The 25,002-nt window shown below is 38.1% G+C and overlaps 2 protein-coding genes across 2 annotated transcripts in view; one reads left to right on the forward strand and one right to left on the reverse strand.

Annotated features, from left to right (window-relative positions):
- Positions 1-76: 76 nt before the first annotated feature.
- On the forward strand, positions 77-5,316 carry NDUFAF7 (NADH dehydrogenase (ubiquinone) complex I, assembly factor 7; the record flags this gene model as incomplete). Its single annotated transcript, XM_010004605.1, has 8 exons — positions 77-184; positions 813-923; positions 1,736-1,946; positions 2,426-2,484; positions 3,155-3,268; positions 4,080-4,223; positions 4,559-4,732; positions 5,084-5,316. Coding segments are annotated over 8 exons (1,134 nt in total), but the record flags the coding sequence as incomplete, so codon positions are not given.
- Positions 5,317-10,725: 5,409 nt separating this feature from the next.
- Positions 10,726-25,002, reverse strand: part of PRKD3 (protein kinase D3) — a 38,531-nt gene continuing 24,254 nt past the window's right edge. The window contains exons 9-18 of the mRNA XM_010004575.1: positions 24,636-24,713; positions 22,728-23,004; positions 19,596-19,648; positions 19,210-19,282; positions 15,868-15,974; positions 15,138-15,299; positions 14,539-14,637; positions 12,871-13,138; positions 11,910-11,995; positions 10,726-11,023 (exon numbers count right to left, since the gene is read on the reverse strand). Coding sequence (XP_010002877.1) covers positions 10,850-11,023; positions 11,910-11,995; positions 12,871-13,138; positions 14,539-14,637; positions 15,138-15,299; positions 15,868-15,974; positions 19,210-19,282; positions 19,596-19,648; positions 22,728-23,004; positions 24,636-24,713 — 1,377 coding nt within the window. The 3' untranslated portion in view covers positions 10,726-10,849. The remainder of the gene's footprint in view (positions 11,024-11,909; positions 11,996-12,870; positions 13,139-14,538; positions 14,638-15,137; positions 15,300-15,867; positions 15,975-19,209; positions 19,283-19,595; positions 19,649-22,727; positions 23,005-24,635; positions 24,714-25,002) is intronic.

Raw genomic sequence — 25,002 nt, forward strand, 5'->3', positions numbered from 1 at the left:
CGGGGCCTCTCGCCGCTGCGGGGCCGGGGGGGCCGGAGCCCGGGGAGCCCCCGGGGAGCGGTCCCGCCGCGCTGCTCACCGCGCCCGGGGCCTCTCCCCGCAGGGCTACTACACGCGCCGCGGCGGCATCGGCGAGAGCGGGGATTTCATCACCTCACCTGAAATCAGCCAGGTGTTTGGAGAGGTAACGCGCAGCTCCTGCTGTCTGAATGGCTCCTGCACGTTGTTAAGTTACAGTTAAGCTGGTTTTGGGGGAGAAAGGGGTGTTTGGTGTTTTTGGACTTCGGGGGCTCCTTGTGTTAGTGTCTTGGACACCACCTGTGCTTAGTAACACTCAGTTCCACATACAACTTTTTTACAAATACAACAGTTACGGTAGTTTCCCAGTGTGAATACTCTAGTCAAAAATCATTGTCAGAGTTCAGTCTGGTTCACTCTGGACTCTGTATCATTTCCAGTGGTGAAGACTGGCCCAACGTTGTTGGTGACCCTTTGTTAAATGCGTTGTCTTGAAGAACAGCTGTTGAGGGGTAGCTGGGCAGGGTCCTGCAGTTGAGCCTTAAGCAGAAGTTTGTTCACCAACGACATATCCCACCCTTTTACTGGCAGAGAGTTGCTTCTGCTGGGCTGGCAGCCATCAGTCACTAATTTTAATTCTTAAGAGGGCAAAGTTATGTATTATTTTTTCTTAACTTTAAAATATAGGCAGAGAATGTTGAATACTATCATAGTTATGAGACAAAAGGCAGATGTCACTTTCCACAAGTTCTGATGTTATGACTGTATGTCTTCGTGTTGTTTCTCCCTGACAGCTAATAGGAATATGGTATATTAGTGAGTGGATGGCCATGGGCAAACCTAAGGCGTTCCAGCTGGTGGAACTGGGCCCAGGAAGGGGCTCTCTTACTGATGATATATTACGGGTAGGTGAACACTATATTATTAATATTCTCCATTTCTGGCTTTGTTCTGTGACTGTGCTAAAGTCTGAAGGAATGATGTGTTGCTATCAGAGTTTAACCTTCCCTAGTGAACAAATAATTTCAGTCAGGAGATTTGCAGCTTAGAATTTAATTAGAATGCTTGCAACCTTCTGCTGTTCAGCAAAGAGACCAGGAATCAGAGTTCAACTGCAGAACACAGGCCGGTGTGTGCACACTGCACAGAAACGTGTATAGTCTTTCAAACACTGTTTGACAGGAGGGCAGAAATACTCCATTGCAAATTATTTCTGTAGAGGAAAGCATTATCCAAACTGAAATCCATTTAGGGGGGTGCTACTGTGTGTAACGGGAAAGGAGGCAGCAGTGCAAGCAGGAGGAGGAAGGTAGGCAGGACAATAATACAGGAGTGAAGTTTTGTCAGCTCCTTTGCGGATTTCAGGGGCTTATTTCTTCCGTGTTAACCCTTTGTGTTCAATCATGCTTGCATGGCTGTCTCTTAATTGAAATACTACTGACAGCATTTTGTGTTGCTGTCCTTGCACTTACGTAATATGGGTTGTATTTTGCCAACTTTATTAGAAGTGTAGCAGCTTTTATTAAAATTGATGAAGAAATTCCTGCTTCCTTCTGGAGGAGCAAAAAGTGTCTCCATCACTGAGATGATTTTGTTAAATGAAAGCCAACTAAATATTTTATCTTTAATATAAATAATGAGAAAAAAGGTTAATTCTTAAAACCTTTAATGCATACAGCATGTGACTGTGCCTAATAGAATTCATCTGCCTTTATAGGTCTTCAAGCAGCTTTCCTCTTTACTTAGTAAATGTGATGTCTCTATTCATCTGGTAGAAGTGAGTCCCAAACTCAGTGAGATGCAGGCGCTGATGCTGACAGGAGGGAAGGTGCAGTCAAACCCCCAGGATGACTCTGCTTACATGAAAGGTGTTAGCAAGACTGGAATTCCCATTTTCTGGTACAGAGACATTCAAGATGTCCCACCAGGTAAAGAGCTTGAATCTCTTGTTAAAAGGCTGGCACCCTCCTCCCTTTGCAGCTTTTGATAACAGAGGACAGCTCTGCTAGCCTTCATAAAAGTAGTTAAGATCTGTTCTTATTTCTTGAATGAGTCTGAAGCAGGATCTTGACTCATTCTCACAGCTACTCCTTATTCTGACTATGCTTCATGTTGGGATAGCTGCCCAATTTCAAATATTCTGGCTTTTTCTTTTCATGGGAAACCATTTACTGGCTTTGTCTGAAGCTCCTTTCGTGAGATAGCAATCTAAAATTCATGGACTGGAAGCTAGAGCTAGCTGTAGAAATTATGTCTTTGATGTATCCAAGCTGGAAGTAATTATAATTACTTGATAACCACAATAGTTAGCTTAATTAATTAAAATTCATATAAACATTTTAATTTTAAACTGCAAGCTGCTTTGGAAGCATTAGTAATTTAATGCATTCTTTTTACTTTCCTGCAGGTTACAGCTTTTACTTAGCACATGAATTTTTTGATGCCCTGCCAATACATAAATTTCAGGTATAGCAAGAAGATTATTGTAATTGAGAGCATCTACTTAAACACCTTTTCTCTTTGAGGAAGAATAGAATTAGGGTGCCATACTAGTCACATGTGATAAAATATTTCAAATTGTCTGTGATAAAATATTTCAAATTGAACTTGGACAAATAAGGCTTAATTCAGTTGATAACTGTAAAACTTGTAATTGTTCTTGCTTATATAAGTCTCAAGTTTTTCTTATGCTATGTTCGTTAGTTTTTTATTTCAACATTATTTAATGTACCACTACTAAGACAATGCCTTGAAGGGCTTAGCAAAATAAAGTCTAGTTAGGATTCAGACAAAACTTTCAGCTTCAATTTGAGAATTAGTTTTTATTAGTGGTAAAACAAGTTTATTTTGAGAAGTTAAATGTTGCACTGTCAACAGAAGAGGCAGCATTTTTCTTAACAGCATCCTTCTTTTAAGTATAATGAAGCCTGTATTTGTTGACTCTGCTGGCAAGTCTCTACCACAAGCTTTTTCCATGGAAGCTACTGGAATTAAATAGGAATTAATAATTATGTTTAATAGCATATTATGTTCTTAAAATGTTTGTGAAAATGCTGACACATTAATTCAATTAAATAAACAAGATAGTGTTGTACCCATTAGAGTGCAAAATGAGCTCTCTGCTTTCATTCAACAGAGAACAGAGAAAGGCTGGCGTGAAGTGCTGGTTGATATAGACCCAGAAATTCCCGAACAGCTGCGGTTTGTCCTGTCACCATCCAGTACCCCTGCGACTGAAAACTTTATTCAGGTAAGTTACCCTCACCAGAGTTTAGACTTACTGTCTTTGCTGACTCTTTCAAGGATATTCACTGCTTCTCAGTTACTTTGACAGCAAGAGGAGGGCTCTCAGTCTAAAAATGAGTAAACACCCCTCACCATTTCCATTCTGCAAAACTTTCACAAGCACTTAACTTTGCACACTGTGAAAATACAGCACAAGAATAAACATGTACCTCAAATTTTGCAAAATCAGAGCTTAAACAGACAAAACACTTCAGAGAGCAAACTGAAGCGACAGGGAGTTCTGCATGGCAGGGGTCACATCACCATCATGACAGAGGCCCTGCTTTAACCAGGCTCTCAACCTGCTGCGAACATACTCAGTGCAGCTGGGTACTTCTGTGGTATACTGACCTTTAAGGGGTAGTGTCTTTAAGTTGTTTTTATTTTTCTAAAGTTCACTGGATTCTTAAAGTTCCAAATTAAGTAGTTGAGTTTAAAACCAACTACAAAGTTTCACTTCCTTTTTGAAGAGTGCATACAGTTGGTAAGTCGTTCTCATTCTTTCAGCATCACAGGAATACAGTTTCATCTGATGCAACTTTGAGAAAAAATTTCATTTCCATTGACTATAGGTTATAGAAAACTGAAATCCAGCAGAGAACACTAATTGAAATTGACAGCAAAAACTAGCTCAAGCTTTAAGTAGCCTATAGAATACACCCCTGTACCTCTCTGCCCAATGAAGTGACATCAGGTGTGAAGAACTCTTGCCCTATACTTGCTTGCTAGCACAATACTTGTTTGCAGATTGTTTTGACCTTTGAACTCTGTACTAGCCTGAAGAAACAAGAGACCATGTTGAAGTGTGTCCTGAGGCTGGTGTCATCATTCAGAGGCTTGCGTGTCGTATAGAAAAGGATGGTGGGGCTGCACTGGTTGCTGATTATGGTCATGATGGAACCAAAACAGACACTTTCCGGGTGAGCCATTTGCCCTGAAATAAGCCAGAATACTTTGTTTTCATTTATTTGACACTTGGATCATAAGGTTCTTGTAAGAGACAGATCTTGGGTGGATATAATTACTCAGTTCTGTGATTGCAGGACATGGCAGTTTTTGCTATTGAGTTCTTATGGATAATGATAAAATACAAATTTCTGCCCAGATGATCTGAGCCCTTGTTACATTTATTTCAAATTTTCAAAGTATCATTTGCTGTTCTCAGCCCTCACATGCACAACTGAAGTCTTTGCTAGCCCCAGCTCTGGTAGTTAGGAGTACTACTGAGTATAGTCTTCCAAATTTAATTTTCCAGGGTTTTCGGAATCACAAACTACATGATGTGCTGAAAGATCCAGGCACAGCAGACCTGACAGCAGATGTTGATTTCAGCTATCTTCGAAAGATGACACAGGGAAGAACAGCCACTTTGGGCCCTATAAAACAGCAGGAGTTTTTGAAAAACATGGGCATTGACCTCCGATTACAGGTATGACAGTGTTTACAGGTACATAAACTCTCCTAATCCACAAGTTATACTCTTAGTAAGCAAGACAGCTTTTATAAAAACCTGATTTTGAAAGAAAGTTGTTCAAAACGACATGTAGGTGTGAGATCAAAGAGTTGCTTCTGCTAGACATAAGTTACTCTGGATCCCTCAAAGTAAACTTATGGCATTATGTCAAGGAGTATTTAGTGCAAAAGTTTGCTACATACATCACTGTATGAGCTTCATCAGTTCTCCTGAACACTCTGGCACTGTTACATTAGTGTAAGTGAAAAGGATGCAACAAGAGATTGCAGGAAGGGCCATAACCTTCTTTTTTTTTTTTTTTTTTAGGTGCTCTTGCAGAATTCACGTGACACAGCAACTCGTGAGCAGTTACTTCACAGCTATGACATGTTGATGAATCCCAAGAAGATGGGGGACTGCTTTAACTTTTTTGCCCTGCTGCCTCACCACAGACTTGTACATCCTGACAAGAAAGATAAGCCAGAATCGAAGACTTCCTTACCACCTGTCGGTGGATTTTGTGAACTCTTGCTGACGTAATTTCAAATACCATAGCAAAACGTCTGATAGTAGTAGCTTTCAGTAGCAACTTATTAAAAAAACCAAACACACAAAATCAGAGTCCTGTGCTTTGTTTTCACACACATCAGCCTAGAGCTTCACATGCAGTAAAGTAGGTACTAAATATTTTTTTATCTTTGCACTGAAAGCACATGAAGTGTCACATTAATTCTCCAGACAATTTTCTCATACCAATCCGCACTCTAGGGCCTAGCCATATTTTGGTATGGAGAGCAGTTAAAGGATTTCACCCATCAGTGGGTAACTCTAGGTTAACAGGCTAGGACACAGTTACTCCCTTCACAATCCTAAATTTGAAAATAAAACAATTGCTCGATAAATTGAATCTATGACAACACCAATCTCCTCTATTAAAAATTCCCCACATTTGATAATCATAACAGCATACCCCAAATTCTCCCTACTGGCTCATACACCTCAATGTGATATGAAAGAAGTTCTTGGAAAGCCGTAACTCCAGTACCGTTTAGACCAGCCATAGCCATTGGTCTGAGGATCCTACAGATCATCAATTCTAACATTTGCACAGAATCATAAAACAGATATACAAGGTGTCTAGGGTTGGCCTGAAGCTAAATAGACGAAAAAACGACCTGCCTAAAACCTGTAATTTGGCCCAAAAGGTCACAAAAGCAATCACTATATGTAGTAACAGTTCTATTGGTACAGGCATCTTGGTATCGCAATGCAAACTTTGCCCACAAGGTGTCGCTCACAGATAAAACATGAAAACACTAAAGGAAATAATAGCCCACAACAGTTCATTATTCAGATCCTTTGTGAACATAAGAATAATGTATCCACGTCTCTTTCTCAGAAACCTTGACAGCATAAAAAGATGTTAGGAAAACAACATAAGGTCCTTCCCTGTTGTGGTGAGCGGGAGTCAGACACACGATGCTCATAGAGTTATGGTGAATGCTCCATTTTATTGTTAGGTACATCAGTATATATAGGTTTATTACAAAGATCATTAGGTCTTCAATATGCTAACTGATTGGTTAGTAATTACTTATTGCTCACGCGTTATGACGAGCTATAACTTTGATACTTTAGGCGCTGTAGTAAGTTACTATTTGGATACTTCTTCTGCTAAACCTGCATCTTGTTGAATATGGTCTTCTTTGTGGTCTTTGTGGCATCAGCATCTCTAACTGGTCCTGCTTCAGTTCCTTCTTTGTATTCTGCTGTTACAAAGTTCCTTTAACCTGTTACTAAAGTGTCCTTTTCTCCTGTTTCTTGCTCGTACAGCTCTTCTGTTCCCTGCACGAACAGCTCTAGTATTTTTCCATGTCCATTGCTGTACAGAAATTCATCCACACTTCCCCTCTGGGTTCAAATCCATTTTTTCCTTCTAAAATTCTTGATACATGCTTTGTCACTTGGCTGAATGTCATGAACATAAATCTCAGGACTTACTCCTGGATACCAATAAGCATGATTATGCATTTGCAAAAAAATAATTTTGCAAATACAAAAGACATTGTGTGACTTACTCATCTCTGTCCAAAAGACTAGTTTTTGCAGGTATATATATACCAGGAACAGCAAGTATTTTTCTAAATAAAATTTCAGCTGGAGAAACTCCAACTGGTTGTCTAGGAGTATTCCTAATATCCCACAAAACTAAATTTAAAGCATCAGGCCATTTTAGACCAGTTTGTTTACAAGCTTTCACTTATTTTCTTTCAAAGTTCTGTTCATTTGTTCTACCTTCCCTGAGGACTCAGGATGATGTGGGGGTGTGTAGTTGACTAGAAATTCCTGAAGAATGGTAAAGGTGTATTAAAATAGCAGCTGCAAAATGGCTTCCCCTGAGTCAGTGACTTAAGGAACTCCATATCTTGGAATTACTTCCTTCAATAAAGCTTTCACTACTGCTTTAGAATATTTTTTCCTAGTTGGAAATGCTTCTACCCATCCTGACAGTTTGATCAACTAACATGCAAGAGTACCCCATTACTTTTTGGTATATCTGCATAGTCAATTTGTAGTTTTTGAAAAAGAAAGGTGTAGCTGGTGGTCTTTTTCCACTTGGAGGTTTGATTTGCCCAGAAGCATACTGCTTACAAAGTTTACATCTCTCACAAATTCTATTTGTTGCTGCATAGATTCCTGGGGCAGCCCAAAGTCTTTGCCAATCACCAGGTTTTTTGGCCCCTCATGAGTCTTTTCGTGCAATAATGTAATCAGTATTAAATACCTGTTTGGAAGAAGAGGTTTGTTGCTCAGCATCCACTGTCCTCCTTGTCTCTGGGCCCCTAGCTGAATCCACTGCTCCTTTTCTTCCTCAGGAAGGTCTCCATCCAACTTTTCTATATCAGGAAGCTCAGCCGCTGTTTCATATTGCACAAGAGACATAACCAGTCACAAACTGTCCTGCTGCAGCTTTGCCACTTGATGGGCAAGGAAGCATAAAGAAACATTTGCTTGTAAGAATATTTGATAGGAGAGAGAATTCACGTAGATAAAATGAACAAGTCTGATAGGGAAATAAATTTTATTTTCAAGCTTATCAGAAGATATTTACAAACAAGGGGGATGTATAAAAATATAAAAGTACTTGACAGTGTCCTTTTGAGGCTATTAATTTTACATGAGCTTTTTTCCAGAATCATAGCACTATTTCTTGAATGAATGCAACTTAATTCATCTAGTGGTATGGCTATGAAACACTAATCTATTGCTGTAGAAGTTTGCAGTAAAGGTAGAAAAAAAAGGGAATAAAAAACTCAGCTATTTTTGCTATTCTGAAGAAAGTTTACTTCTAATGTATGTCTGATTTTTTGGTTCCTGGACTATTAGCTGCCTGTGGCTTCTATTGTCTGGCCCCATAAGTCTGCAAACATGGACAGGCAATCTCCTCTGAAGGCCAACAGCTTTTTTCTTTTTCTTTTTTTTTTTTAATAAAACTTGAAGAATAAATAGTTAATATAGTATTTTAGAGCAGAGCAGACTTCACAGGGAAAGACATCAGCCAGGCCTTCTACTTCATTGTTGTCCCCCCCCTTCCTTTAATCCTGTTGTGCTTTTTTTCAAGTGACTGAGCTGGCTTTAAAAAAATGCAAAGAAAAAGGACAGAAAAACCTGAAGTGACAGCTCAAGTATAAAATCTGAAGAATAAAACCAGACCATATCTACATTATTACAGTTAGGATGAAAGACAACAATGGCTTCACTGAAGTTTAGTCACTTGAGCAGTAGAAACTGAAAAAAGCACTGCTTCCTTTGCCAAGCCAGGGCACATATGACTACCAGCTTCACAGGTGATGTTTCTGTTTCCAAAAATTAAAAATAGTGCCTCACTGAAGAATCAGTCCTGAAACCTGCCTTGACAGGATGGCAAGGGTAAGGGACAAATTCTACCCCTTCTGAACTCCTTTATGCTGCCTTGACAGCATAGAAGGGGGAGGATGACCCCCCGAGCACACGAGGGGCAGGGTCTGCCATCAGGCCAGTCCCTTTGCACAACCTGAGAAAAACATGTCCTAGGAGAGAAAAGACGTGGTGGTTGGAAGGGCTGAAACGCTCCGCCCACTGCTGGCTGTGGGAAACTGCCATACTGAATGCACCAACTTTTTGTACAAAGTTTGGTATATACTAACAAGGAAGCCAGAGGTAAGCCTTAGACACCTACAAAATGTAGTGGCAGTCAGATTAAGGGCAATAAAGAAAGAAAAGCTGGGTTAAGGACTCAAACCTACCTTTGGGTACATACTTCTGCAACTGCTACTGACTTCACCGCCAGGTCTCTGTCATTGCAAGCAGCTGCCAGCACTGAACTAACCTGTAAAATTGTATGTATATCTAACAACTTAGAAAAAGTCTGCTCACCTGCTTCCTTACCTGAATAACAACAGTAGAAAAAATATTTATCTACACACACACACAAAAAAAAACCCAAAAAAACTTTATAGGAGAAAGAGGAGCTGCCCCAAAACCTCTCAACAACTTTGCAGTTCCATACTGTAACAGTATGTTTAAAAAGTATTTTAATTCAAGCTCCAGTTAAACAGCCTGGCACACCAGGGCTATGTAGAGCCATTCAGCACCTTCCAGAAACACAATGCTGTTATTCCACACAGAAGGAAAGATTTCAGCTTTTCCATCTTTTAAAACAGGACAAAAAACCCTCTTCCATTTGCATTTAGCATTCATGGCCTCAAACTTCTTTGAAATACCATGAACTGTTACACCATCCTCTGAGGAAACGATTTCCAAAGAACACTGCTGCTCCCTCTCTTTTGTGCCACAAGTCCAGTAAGTTGTTGAGAATCCACCAACCAAGACATCTGCATTAAAAAAAATTACTTAGAACTTGGTTTTGGACTCTTCATTCAGCTCAAAGACCACCACCAAGCACATTAAAGAGGATGGGAGGGGCTGCAGGTTAAGGTCAGGAGGCAAAGCCCTTTCCCCTATAATCCAGCTGCCCTGGCAGAAGCAACAGGCTATTTGGTATCCACCATAACTCTGCTCAAAACCTAGGAGTAAAGATACAACCTAGCAGACTACAAATTACTCTTCATGTAAGTCTATGGAACCTTAAAAAAAATAGAAAAATATTAGAAAAATTTAAAAATCTAATTACTTAAAACAACGGAAGAAAGCTGCTTATATTTTTCCCTATTCTTCCACATTCTTCTGCTAGAAGCTGTTTTTCCAGAGTGAAAGGATATGCTACATCAAGTCTTGTGCGCTCTGTGCTTCGCTTGTGTGGTTTTAAGGCAAAATGCCTTTGGTGTGTATCCATGACACATGCCAGCCCTGCACAGAAACACACTGGTGTGGCTTATTGCTCTGGTTTAACAGACAAAATAAAGGACTAGCAAAGCTTTGATTGTCATCTCTTCAGATTGTCAGCCAGCATGTCAAGAGGAATGTAGGAAGTTACGGGGTTTTCTTTTTTGGGGTATCTGGAAGAAGTTCAGTTGGGGCAAAGACACATATTTTAACTGTCTTAACAGCAGCAAATTATTCCTTCATCTATGAAGCTGTGTTGGACCTAAACCACCATGTATTGCTATTAGCCAAGGTATTCTACACTGGTTCCTTTTTACAGTCTCTTCACCATGCACGGTTTAGGATAAGGGAGATGTATCTAAGTAACAGAAAACAGTCCTCTATGGCCTAGTAGGTAGGGATTAGAAAACCATTACAAAATTCTTACTGTGTAGACTATGAAAATAACCAAACAAAAACAAACCCAACTTTGAAAAACAAAAACCATTCCATCTGTACACATTACACCTCAGTAATGGCTTGTAGCCACACAACTTGGTGAAATGTTACCCAGCAGGGCTCGTCCAGTAACTACGCATAGTTTCAGTCAGAAATGGAGAAGACCTTGTCAGGCAATCGTCTATTCCCCTGTCAATGCAGGATCCTCTGGGGCTTTGTACAGCAAATTACATGTACAGCATTCGGAAAGAGCAACAAGTTGTTCCAAAACTTATCTTCGGTTTCTGTCTGAAGTGTCCTTCTTTGCTGAAACTTAGGATAATGAATAAATCAAGGGTCTTCTTCCATGTCATCTGGATTAGGAGCCATAATAAAATGCTGGGGGTACTCTAGGTTGTGTTCATAAGCATGTTCCTTCCAGCGTGCATCATCACTCTCATGGGTAATGTAACGCTCTCCAATGCGCGTTTCAAACTCTCTGAGGTCAAGCCAAGTCTGATAATCCTAAGGAGTAAAAAAAACCCAACAACTAAGAAAGCAGTTTAAGAAACAGCAGCACTACACTCCCACAGATAAATTCTTCAGTTTGTCTCTACTTTTAGTATAAATAGCCACAAGAAACAATCAACAAGATCCGTTAAAAAACCCAACACAACAAACAACAATGAACACATACACACCCCAAAATATCCCAAGAGAGTGTCCACAAAGAGGAGCTCAAAATTAAACAGGTCAGTATTACAGGCTGTAATATTGTAAATCATGACAATTTTTTTGAACAAGACATCTGTTAGCTTTATTTTTAAATCAATGTGTTTAAAACACATACATGAAATTACACTAATTCAAATATTGTTTGGACTCAAAATTAGTTGGATTTTCTCCTTAATGTTTTTTAGGCTATTTGTGTGCATGGATATGTGTACATGGTATTGTGAAAGGAACCCATGTCAAACAAGCAGATAAATTCCATTCCAAACCATACTCTTCTAAAATGACTACAAGCTGTGACACACACCAGCTTCTGAGTCCACTTCAGCACTGAACAAACAATGTTGCTCTCTATACTGATTTCAGTGGGGCTCCATGCACCACCCACCATGCTCTCAGGAGAGGTGCCAGAGGAGTCAAACTAAGCTGATGTCAGACAGAAAGGAACTGGTAGGAGAGACTGTAAGACAAAATCTTCCTTGACGAAAGAAGCCATTAACAGATGTGCAGAATCCTGGAGCACATAAAATATAAAGCTAAAAACAGAAACACTCAAGCCTCCGTGAATGCTTCCTGCCGGCAGTTTTAATAAGCCTCTGAAGGATTTAATAAAAGAAAAATAAATTTAAAAAATCATTATTCACCCATTATGAACACATTGAAAAAGCCATGAATTTACCTGTAACCATGGATGACTAAGGGATTTGTCAACACTGAAACGTTTTCTCATCTTCACTTGAAGCAAATTGTTTATTAAATCAATAGCTGACAAAAAATAACAGAACAAAAATTACATTGCTTAAATACTAATCACCTTTATCATCATTCACATGTTGCACTGAAAGCATATTTTTGTGTGTGTATCCTACTGAACTCTTTTACAGATAAAAAAGCTCTTGAATTTTATCATTACCTTGGCTTATGTTAAATGAGGCAACAAAAAAGGTATGGGTTAAGCTTCCTTTCTCTTTCAGGGAAACACTAAAAGCTTTACAGTATTACTTGTTAATCTTTTTCCCTACTGATTTTAGTGATTTCCAGATGTGCCTAGATAACTTGAGCATAATGTGTTCCAAAATTATGCAGGTACTTCCACTACTGTATAATTTTGTATATGTTCTTCCACATCTACCTGTGTTTTAATCACATACACATCACTAATAACAAAGCTAGCATTGGAGACCAACTTAATAAACTTCTGATTGTTCAGACCTGATGTTTAGATCCAAGTTTTGTTTTACCTGCTAATGTACAAAACTAAAATTCCAGGTTCACCTTCAAACTATTTCTGTAATCATAGTTTGGGTAAAGCAGGTTTTCAGAACAGCATTCAGCAAATACTCATACATTATTTAACTTTTCATGGGGAATTTTGGCAAGTTTCAGGTTAGTTATCATGCATGCAAGTAATTTTTCTTGCTAAATCTCTTGGTTCCTCCAAATTATCTAAAACATTATATTTAACAATTTATCTTTCACAAATACATGGCAGCTCATATTGATCCATTTTGGCACAGCCCACTCAACTCAAACTATCAATAACTCTCACACTCCTATCTGACTGAACCCTGAGATTTAAGCATTTGAACGTATTACCTACATATAAAAGACATTCTAATAGAGAAACTTAATTTCATTACCTTCACTAGAAATCTCCTTCCAAGGATTTGGTGGGTACATAAATGCTGCATTTTGAATCTGATCATTTATATCCTCATCTTCATTAAATGGGAATGTACCACTAAGGCTCACATAGACAATAACTCCTACTGACCACATGTCTAGAGAGCGGTTGTAACCTTTACTCCTGAGAACCTCAGGGGCAAGATAAGCAGGTGTACCCACTACAGAGCGCCTGAAAGATTTTTCACCAATGATACGTGCAAAGCCAAAATCACAGAGCTTCACCTGCAAAAGAAATATATTTTAAACTGAGAAATCTCTGCTTGGCCTCCAAAACATGCTGCTGACCAAGACCAGAGTGGTACTTGATGCCCTTCTGCCATCATTTAAACATTGTATGCATAAAACAGACATAACATGACATAAGCCAGATGGTTAAGGTTTTGGGTTGCTGGTTCTGCAGGCTGCAGATCAAACATGATTTACACTGAGAGCTGAACTGGCCTTGCACAGACTCAGGTCTGAGGTAGCCTGTCTAGCACATAGCCACAACTGTGGAAATAAGGACAAAACACTTGATTACAAATGTTGTGTGGGACAGTGCGAGATGATTAAAACAAATGATGAGTTTTAGCTGGGCAGAAGAGTCCAGTAACAATCCAGGTAAAAAGCATCAATAGCTGGTGCCTGCACTGATGCTCATCTTCATGGTTCTGGGATGGTTCCTCAACTTGAACACAGCAGACATTCGTCCAGCAAAAAGGATCCAAATCAAGTCCAAAACTAACTGCAAGCTAACAAGCCTTCCCTCAGGGTATAAGAGCAAGCAGTGCACTAAAGGCATCCAAGTAACTCTCCAAACCTCCACTCCACTTTTCATTCATGTTGCAGGACTGGAAACAATTCCCTGATGCTGCCTAGCAGCTTTTTATATCTGCATACATCCTCCACAAAATCCATCCTATCCAAGGTATCTGAGGTAGTAGCTGACTGGGCCAAGTGTTCACAGAACATCATACTAGTACCACTTAACAGCATTTCTCTTACAGAAATCAGCTATTTAGTTTATATTACAATGTAGTAACACATATTGATGATGACAATCCCTGACCAAGAGCAGTGACAAACTAGTCAGTCCCTTTTCACAACAGCTTTTAAGTAAGACAGACAGGAGCAAAGAGGTGAAGGATATGCACAGCAGGGAAGAAATTGCTTCCCAGAGTCAAGCAATGCTGAAGCAAAAAGGAGGGCTGGTCTTGAAGCTTCAAATCCTGGGCCTGTTCCACTAGACTATCTTAGCTAATGCAGAATACTAATTTCCATGTACTCTTCACAAGCATAAAAATAGATGCAGTCTACACAGCCTTTTGCTAAGTGTCAGCAGCAACTGTAGTTCTCAGGCTCCTTAGAAGAAAGTATGCTGGTGCAGAATGTTGTTGTGAGATGTTATCCATGTCTGAGGGAAAAAAAAAACTGAAACAGACCACTGAGCATAAAGCTAGGCTAAAAGTTGGAAGGGGAAAAAAAGAAAAGATAACTATAATGCACGTAGTTCAAGTAATTCTAGAGTAAGTCAGTTGAACAATCCCACAAGTGGTCACCTCTTAAACTGCAGTGCCTGTATTTTTTTTCAAAAAGAACAATGAAACATGGTGAAAGAAGTATTTTTTTTAATCTTCACTCACTTGAGGGAATGGCTCTGCTGATGCTAGCAGTACATTTTCTGGTTTTAAATCACAGTGCACAATATTCTTGAAGTGTAAATTCCTCAAAGCAACAAGTATCTACAAAAAAGAAAGAACATTTTCAGAACTATTCAAGTGAATCAAGAGTATGAAAAACCACACACCCTAAGCAACACAGTAATTTGTATAAACATCATCCTCAAGAATTAACCCATACACTATTTTTTCCAGCCTATCAAGACTTAGAAAATCAAACCCATTAGTGGCTTTTTGCGGTTTTGTTTGTTTTTTTGTTTTGTTTTGGGTTTGTTTGTTTTCTCATTTTCTACTCCTTCCTCTATGTCTTTTCAAATGCTTACTGCTTTGACATGCATCTTTGTCTGTAATGTTATGTCTTGGGAAAGAAGGAAAAAAATATGAACATAATTAACATTCAAACTTCTTTCCATGTTTATTAAACTTTCATTAGATGTGCAACAGTCTGTGCAGTCTCTTTTAAACAACAACACAGAAAACCACTTCTCCAAGCTCCATTCCCACGTAATCACAAAAAGACAAATCTAGCCTTTCCTCTCAAAGAAGAGAGGCTGAATGCACACCTGAGTGACCATGAACTTAGTTATTCGTTCTGGAAGTCGACTTTTCTCACTGGAAAGAATCATTTCTAGCATGTCCCCATGCAGCTTTTCCATCACCACAAAGACACGTTCTGGGGTTTCAAACATACATTCCAGGTTCACGATCCCAGGGTGGTGCAAATTCTAAAATAAAGCAGTAGAGGTACATTATTAAAATAAAACAGTATGAAATATCCTGAATTACACAAAACTGCTGCATCTCAAATAAAAAAGTGGAGAGTTTGAGATGAAAATACAGAATGCCTGAGGCAAGAAACTAGCTTTAAACATAAACCCAACCCATGAAACACATGGATTATCACTACTAAGACCGATTTAATACAAAATATCCATAGTGATTAATTTTGTAGTCTATGCACTCAGTAACTTGAGTACAGAACACGCAAAAATAACACTCAGATTAAAAAGTCAGTAATGGAAGACAGCCAAAAGTAATACAGAATTTCCTGCTACCTGCAGGCGACGACATGGAGCTGAAGTACCTGCCTTCAGTGGATCCCCTATAGGGGGTAGATACCACCCTCAAGTTATCAATTCTACCAAATACTCAGGAATTCCTACTCTTCTAAGATCTCCTCTTACAAAAAGATTCAGAAATCACGTTTAGAAATCAATTCAGAGCACTTACAATAAAAATCTTGTTAATAGCTTGAGACAAACTCCAATGTGATTAAAAAAAACCCTGTTGTACCTGGAGAATGGCTACTTCATTACGAAGCTGACTTTCCTGTTTTGTTGGAAACCTCATCTTGTCAATGACTTTGATAGCTACATCTCTTCCAGTCTTCCTATGCTTTCCTAAACAGAAATATCATTATCAGCCACCAAGAGGAAAAGATAATTCATAGCTATAAAACATTACAGCAGAAATTCTTTTTGGGAGGAACAAGTGTATTTTCTACAAATGTACAATATTGCCATATTTATATTTCAAAGTGCAACTGTTATCTAAGTAAGAAGAAGTGATCAATCTCAACGGGACAGTTAGAGAAAAATTTAAACTGGTTATTACTGTGCTGTCAGCTATGCACATTGACGTTAGACGTATCAGATGAAGTTTTTGCTTGTGCAAGGGACTTGCACATTGGCAAGTAATACCTACTCCCACATAATATTGCCTCTCCTGCAAAAAACACAACAAAACTATTCAGGACAAATACAGAGATCTCCAAGTCCACTCCAGAAGCTTCACACTTTTATTGGCTCCACACACAGGAAACTAAGTCTAATGCCCTGCAGGAATGTTGGGGTAATTACATGCCACTAACGACACACTAACACCCAGGAAGCAGCCTGCTGTGATCTAAAAGCTCTACAAGCTTGTTTAAAGAAGTTAAACATGCTGCTAGAACAAAATACTATTCCTTGCTGCAACCTGCATAAGCTACATAAGAAGCATTCTGCAATACACAGATAGGATGTTTCAAGGGCTAATTAAGCAGATACAAGTGCTTACCCAGCTTCCCCACAACTGCTAACCTGACTTGTAACATTCACATCAGAGAGGGTTAATGAGATCACACACTGCAAGGCCTTGATAATCTAAGACATTTAATACTAAACTAATACAGAACAGTAAGCGTGCACCAAAGGATAAAAACACAAAACAAAACATTATCTGCTCAGTGATGGGTTTGGAAGCCGGTTTTGGAACACTGGCACTGCTACAGGGAGCCCAGCTACATCTTACTAACTAGCCAGGCCTCACCTGCTGCTCGGCAGTCAGCACTGGTAGCCAGGGCTCAAGCAGGGCACCGGAATTGCTCCAAAAGCTACTGCACCAAACAGCTAATGCACCTGCCTTACAGGTCATCATGAATAAAGGGTCAAAACCAGTTTTATCTCCACTGGACAAAGTAAGGCAGTTGACGGAGACAGCACTCAAAGGCCAAAAGGGTTTATGAGGTTACCAGCTAGGACCAACGATTGGAGAGCAAGAAGTTTTTAAAAGATTACATTTGTCCTGAGGAAAGCATACACTGCCTAATGGGACTGTCACAGGCAACAGTATAAAGGCAGAAGTCTCCAAAAAGAGAAATCCAGGGAGTTTTGTCATTTGTCTGCAAGAAACCAGCAATTTTAGGCAAAATTTTAGAAATCACAGCATCCAGCTATAATTTAAATAAAATCCTAGATTCAAGGAAAGTGACTCTAGCTCCACTAGACATTAAATTCTATTGAAAAGTAGCAGAAATACCATTAATTACAAACTTGATGCAAAACTCTGAAGACAAAAGCTAGGTTGCAAGAAAACAGAAAGCAAAACCAACAAATCAACAAAACACTTAAAACTACAGAACCTAGACTACAGCTAAAAACTGAACATGAAGAAATACTAACAGAAAAGTAGCTGAAAAATTTCTTTTCCTAAGTAAAACACGATCAACTAGGGCAAGTTTTACAACAAACTGTTGAGAAATCTTTTTTTCTCCCCATCTCCATTTTTCAGACACTTCAAAGCTAACCAACCACAATAGGAAAAGCAGAGGGGGGGGATAAATGGAACAAAAATAAATTTTAAAATTACCCTTATTTCTTTAAATAAAAGGTTTTGTTACCATTTGCTCAGTAAGTCTAGATAGGGGGGAGGGAGAAGCCAATATTAAAAGCTACCTGATCTAGGTCTCCCCAAAGACCAGCTACAATTAAGCAGTGTGCAGAGCCAGCAAAAAATGTATTACTTTATATTCTCTTTTCTCGCTCTTTCGACTTATGATTTTATCTTAAGAAACTGTGTATGCACAGCCTATATATTTTAAGGCATTTTTAAGTGCACAGATATGTAACAGATAATATTATATAATATATAACAAAATATGTAATATTATATATATTATATATAATGAAAGCCTTTTATAAGCATAGAATGAAAAAATACCAATCTGGATTTTACCTAAAAGGCAATTTAGGAAAGTATATAGAAACAAAAATCAAAATGTTGAACTACTGTCTGCATTTATGCATGTTATGTTGCTAATAGAGGGAACATACTTCAATTCACACCATGCTTTAAGAAATTTAGAAGGAAAAAAGGAGACCCCTCTCAGAAGTGATGTAAAACTAGACCATCCTACTGCATTTCTATCAAGCAGTTCAGAAGTGATAAAGAAAAATATTTAACTACACAGTTAGCACACAGAAAAATCATAGCCACAATACTTCCTGACTAGGATGACAACATGACAGAAGCAGAAGTGTTACCACTTTTAAATAATTAGTTATCACTTTTTCTTGCTTTCCAGATTTACAGTCTGTGGTTTTCTCAACCCTTGAGATACAACATATGGTACAAAAGAAAAAAAAAAAAAGGGAGGTGGGGGAAAGATACTTCATATTATTAATTTCTACTGCTTCTTTTTGTGCTTACATACTTTATGTGTGTAGCTATGTTAGCTATATATTGTTAACAAGCTATATGTTGCAATAGTTTTTAAGAACTAAAAGTGATAAAACTGTATTTGAAACCTAAAGCTGAGACTTCTTGACAAAGAATTCCTCCCTGTACCTTACCCTGCTGACAAAATTTTGTGGAGAAACTGTTTGCCCAAAATGTGTCAATAATATGTCTGCACAAACAATGTCAAAGCACAAACTAAAATAGGTATTTTTCAATTGCTTTTGGCCACATTTCTCAGATATCATTAATAACAGGTAGAAGTGACAGTCTCTTTACATACATGACTTCTAATACCATTTAATAAAACAAATGTTAGAACTGCAATTTAAAAAAAAACATCAACCAAGGTCAAACTCTAACTAGAGACTGCTTTGTATTCAATAGTGATCAAAATGCAATGCATAGTCTAAATTTATTTTGATGGCAAAGCACAACTCTAAATGCAAAATGACCTGCAAGAAATACTGTACAGAAAACTGCAGAGAGACATTGTGAAGTAATCCAAACAAAACTTTTAACAATATGAACTACACATGGACATTCTAGATACAGCTAAACAAATACAAAAGACTAATCATATAGAGCAGACAGACACTCTACCTTAATAAATGCACAATGGAATCTAATGTAATTTACCTCCATATACAATACCAAACTGACCAGAACCCAGCACTTCATCAGCAAATATTTGGTACACAGAGCTGATATCCTAATGCATGAAAAAAAGAAATCACAAATATCAGGAGCAATCAAAATGTTCATGAGCAGATTAGTTAGTACTGGCTAAGCTGTATTTATATTTGATGTTAATCAAGCTCTGTAAAGCTTCCCATCATCACTACCCCAAATGGAATGGAAAACAACAACGTTTCCTGAAGAGAATCCACTTAGCTGACTGTAAGCAGGGAGCTACATACAAGCTGACAGCTGTGACAGGTCAGTAGATTACTTCCCGTACCCTGGTGTTGCTTTTTAATACCCAGGTAAATAAATACTACTATTATATAATGCATATGACTCACCACATTCTCCTGGACCTGGCAATTTGAAACAGAGATGCTTAGAGATAACTCTTCTGCAATAAAGATAAAACTGAGTAAGTAAATAGGTAGGGCAGACTTTTTCTAGTAAAAAGGGGGAAAAAAAACCAAAAACCTTTATTGACTTCTAACCCAGTCATAGTGAAACAATTGTTATTGACGTTCTGCAAAAACATCATATCCCGGAACTCACATTTCACAGATTGATTAGATAAACAATCCTGGGAGTTTTGCTAGGATTATTTGTCTATTTTTGTTATATTCCTGATACAAAACTCATACAACACTATGAGTGTGCACAGAATAGAGAGCTGGAAAACCAAAAGCAATAGTAATGTAGCAAGTGTATCAGAGTTCATTAAACTGTTAAAAATTTCTGGTAGTAATATAGGAAAAATACAGGGAAGAGAACTGGGTAGATCTCTTATAGTCAAATGAATGTGGTTACTAATTTTCTGTGGCATCAAGATATACAGAATTAATGCATAAGAAAGAAAACAAATCAAGCAAAGCAAGTAACAGAAGACTTGATAATTTAAAAAGCAGTAAAATGCCTAATACAAACAAACTCTGCTTCATGGACAAAGTGTAGAAGCGTATCAATCTCAGGAATATAAGAGCACATCTAGGAAGTGTAATCTGCCAGTAGTAAAAGACCAGATGAAGGCACAGGATACTTCAGACTGTAGCAGATGTTGATACAAAGTTTTCATTACAAAAATAACATGATGCATTGACAAGAGGAGATACATCAAGGAAGGCAAAATACTCTCTTTCCTTTTTACTTTCAAGACAGAGGTGAAGCATCTCAAACACCTGACATTTGTTAACTTCAGAAAAAAATTAGAACAAATGTATCTAGAAGTTGTGTAGAAGATATGCTACAAATTTAGTAGCATTTTAAAAAGAGCCTTTATCACCTTAAGAAGAGCCTTGAGCTTTAAAAACTATTTCAGAGAACAAAACGCATCCTTATCTGACTTTTGCTACCTGTGCTTTATCTCAAAGGAGGAATTTACAGGCTGAAGATAGCCACAAATACTAGTTCTCAAAGACTCTCTGGCTACAGCATCTGAAACATGAACTGGAATTACAGCCTGGCGTGCATCTACTTATTATTAATCATAGCCAAGTCTGTATTGGAATAACAGTAAAGAACACAGGGAAAACAAAGAAAGGCAGACAAGAGCGTTAACTAAGGTGAACACAAACTGCAGCAAGGTTGAAACAAAGTAACCAGAAGGTGAAGATAAAGATTTTGAAACTCTTTAAAGAAAACAGGCTGAGCCCTTCTCCATAGACAGCTACAGAATCCAAAATACCTGGTATGTAGAGATTGAGTTACTCCTTCCAAATAAATCATTTTTTCTAGTGTCTCAAATGCGTAAGAATAAAGGCTGAAAAACTGCCACTTCTGAAGAAATCGGTAATGCCAGGATTCAATTGCCAAGTAACAGCTTGCTGCTCTTCCTCATTTCAGCTCAGAAACATCCCACCCCCTACACCAGGTATAAGCTCAGAAAGGACTCTCCCATGAGTCAGCCTGGAGGGGCATCCTCATTTCTAGCTACTTTCTAGCTAGAATATGGTATAAACTGACAAGGTAGTGTCTTGTGGACATTTTGACACTACCAATTCCCTGCTGCTTCAAGTATTTTAAGCACTAGCAATGCCTCCCTACTTTTTTGGTCTTTTAATTTAAATTAATATAGTTGAGGCTTTGGGAGTTTTGTATTTTTAAGTAAAAGCCTAATGTTCTTAAAGGCTCTTGGAATACATTACATGGCTCACAATGTTCAGTAGTGATGAACAGACATTTTGTAGACTTGTTAAGTTTAAAAATCAACCTGGTCATGTCTAAGAATATGGGAACATCATTCCACAACTTACACTCCTACAATCCTAAATATGTCAAAGTACTTCCTCTCTGTATCTACCTGCACAGGTCTATTCTCTACCATTGTCAAGTTTTACTACAAAAATATTATATCTGCAAAAATATAGCTTTTGGAAAAAGCAACTGCCTTTAAGAACCTCTCAGCAACAGTAAAGCCTTAGGTTCTAGAAAACAAAGAGTTTTGCTATATAAATATATTTGGAACTATGAATTTAATACCAAAAGTGGCACTTTACCTATATATAAAGGCCAGTTATGATGTTCTATCATACAGTTATAACCCTTCAATGTAATAATTTAATAGTTTACCATTAACAACAATGGTTGCATTTTCAGGAAGGGCCTTTACCTCAGACTAGCATGTTCTTAACTGTTGCTGATTCAGAATAACCAAATGGCAGAGACAGAAAATCCAATCTCAGAAACTCAAGCAAAAAAAAATTTCACTAGAAGAAGATAAAGGAGTAGCTGGAAGATGAAATGAAACTAAAGAATTAATGGATAAGTCTCAGTACGGAGCATGAATCTATGTCATTGCAAGGAACAAGATGTCTGAAAAGAAAAAAAAACAAAACAACACGTATACAGCTGAGCAGAGCCTTGATAATAAATACAATCCTATCCCAGAGAAAGGGAGGATGTGTGCACAGATGGAAGAATAGGATACTTTACCACCCACATCTCAGCATAAGTTCTTTCCATCACTAGCAGTCTTTACATTGCCTTGCTATCTCCTCTTCTCCTCCATAGCTACTTATATTTCCCAGATTTAAAAAACGCCACACATAGTGGATGTCAAAAAGTATCCAAATTTTGTTCTTTCAGATTATATGTATATAATCTGAATATACATATACTTTTCTAAAGTATAATATCTAAACTATGGTCCATTTTCACATCCAGCAACTGTGTGCAAGTTCTTATATATATAAAAATATATATATACACACATCCACATACTCCTACCATAAAGCTCTGCAACATGCATTCATATTGTAAATATTATTCACAACTACTCCTTCCTGCTACAACAGATTAAAGGATCTGCCCACTCTCCACAAACCTGAGTGTCACTTTTTAGAGACCTGTGGAAAATTATGGACCTAATTCAGCAGAGGACAGACAGTACTTGACTCTAAACAAGTGTTTTTCTGAAAGGAATCTCTACCATTAGCAGCTTCAGAATATGAATAACAGTGCCTTGTCTGCCTGCTTACTGTGATCTTTTCCTTGTCCTGCAGCAGTGCAAATGCTAGCTTGAGGAGTGACTGGCATCAAAGCCTGACGAATGGCCTTCTCCCAGCCCTGAGCTACGTCAAGTCCAACTCCGGTGGCAGCAAGAACAGGACTGTGATGACTGCTGCCATTGTTTTCGCCAACAAAGTACACCATCGTGTCAGTGATGATCTCAAAACAGTATGGGTTGCTGCCCTGCACCACGTTTGAAAAATCTCGAGGCTGAGTCACCTGGAGAATTTCTGAAAGTGGAATCTCCTGAAGAAAAATATTAAAGATTAAAAAATGAAAATGCACACCATATTTTAATATACTGATATTAAAAACTTAAAGTTTGCAAAGAAATCAAAGCAAATATATTGAAATATCAAAATGTCAGGCTTCACAACTAATGTCAAACTGTGCATGACAATTGCCCACCCAGTTTTCTGAATTCCTCTATACAAGCCTAGAAAGACTTCCAGCCCCACCACAGTTCTCTCTATATAACTACTATTTTCCATGCAGACAAACCGCATTTATCTATTCAGCATTAGATACACCACCACCACACAGAAAATATGCACAACTATAGCATGGCCATCTTCCCCCTGTAGTTTATACAGCTTAGCTAGAGAAGAACATGATGGGGAAAAAAAGTGAAACGACAACATTAAGAAGAAGATGTTGTTACAAAAGCTAGTCAAGAAGCACTGCTGCAAGTATCTGAATCGCATTGGGCAAAGATTCTCTTCCACACAGATATTAACAATTTCTACTGACTCCTCTATCTGGTCAGTTTAAAATCACGGTATGACCAGTACTAACTAACAGCTCTAAAGGAAGAAATGGTTGCAAGTTCACACTAGCTGGAGGAGGACATTCCACATAAATAGGAAGGTGTACAGGTGCACATCACTTGCAAGAGTCGTGAACAAACAGGTAAACACCGGGTGCACATTAGGTGGATAAGAGACATCAGCTGATTAGGATGAAGAGCAAAGAAATGTAAAGGCAACCACTGGGAATGATTCTAACGGCGAAGACAAATAACGTGAGATTTAAGCAGTTAAAAAAAGGGGTGCAAAGGGGAAAGTCAAAGGACTAAAAGCAGCAACATAACAGAGCAACAAGCAAGGAACATATTTTACCAGCTGTGTTTTGAATGCACAGGGCAATACTAGTATCAGAGAGGTCTGAGAAGAGACTGCATTGGTCAAGAGAGGGATGAAAAGGATCTGGGCAAGTTTAGCTGGGTGAACAGAGAAAAGGCTTGGTCTTAGAGATGTTATAAAGGAAGAAGCTGCAAGATTTGGAACCCCACCTAAAGGTGTAAGACAAGAAAGGGAAAAATCCTGTTTATTCATCAAACACATTTTATGAACATTCCACCATTGAACATACTACTATAGTAACAATATACTACACTTGAAGCTAAGCATCATTAATGTAACACCAGGCTGCACAATACGTTTCCCTCTAAATCTTGCCTGAAACTTCAATTGTGCAGCTGGGAATAGTTTAATTTTGGGAACCTCAAAATAAAATACACAAGCATGCAATTTTCAAAAATTTCACTACTCACAGAACATAAAAATCCTAGCCTTCATTAGACTGGCAGCCAAACAAATTCTCTGGTAATTGTGAAAAAAAGCTTAATACGTTAGCTAATTCAGGAGTACAGTACATGTAAAATGTAAAGAGAGACATACTCAAGGGAATTGGAACAGGAGCTGCAAGCAACTTTTCAGAGTTAGTCTTGATCCTTCTCACTTACAAGATTTGGCAAACAATTAACCTGATTACACTTTTTTAACAGATGGTGAAACTTCTACTGATCAGAAGCAGATTTCAGATCTATAAAGCACCGAGTAAATGAAGTGTAACAATTTTTACTCATCATTCATTACCTTGTAGTATTTTGTTCCAGATTCATTTTGAAATAGCGTGAGGCATTTGCTGTCCAGTCTCCAGTAATGTCTTTTTCTCTACAAAATGCACCAAAAAATAACTTAAGGAATAAATCACTGGTATGGTCTTTGTTACCTGATTATTTAAGTAAGAAATGCTTTAAATTGCTGAGATAATCAATTAATGTTCATCAACAGCTGCATCTTAAGACTAGATACATGAAAAAATACAGTTTTGGAATAAAGATATTTTTTAAACTCAAGAGAAACTCAAAAATTATTTCCTCAAACCAGAAAAAAGTATCACTTACTTTACAGTAATAGCAGTGACAACAGCAGCTAACACATAGAAGAAAAGCATTTCCCT

The sequence above is a fragment of the Chaetura pelagica genome, unplaced genomic scaffold, assembly GCF_000747805.2.
Source record: "Chaetura pelagica isolate M959 unplaced genomic scaffold, ChaPel_1.0 scaffold278, whole genome shotgun sequence".
NCBI classification, from domain to species: Eukaryota; Metazoa; Chordata; class Aves; order Apodiformes; family Apodidae; genus Chaetura; species Chaetura pelagica.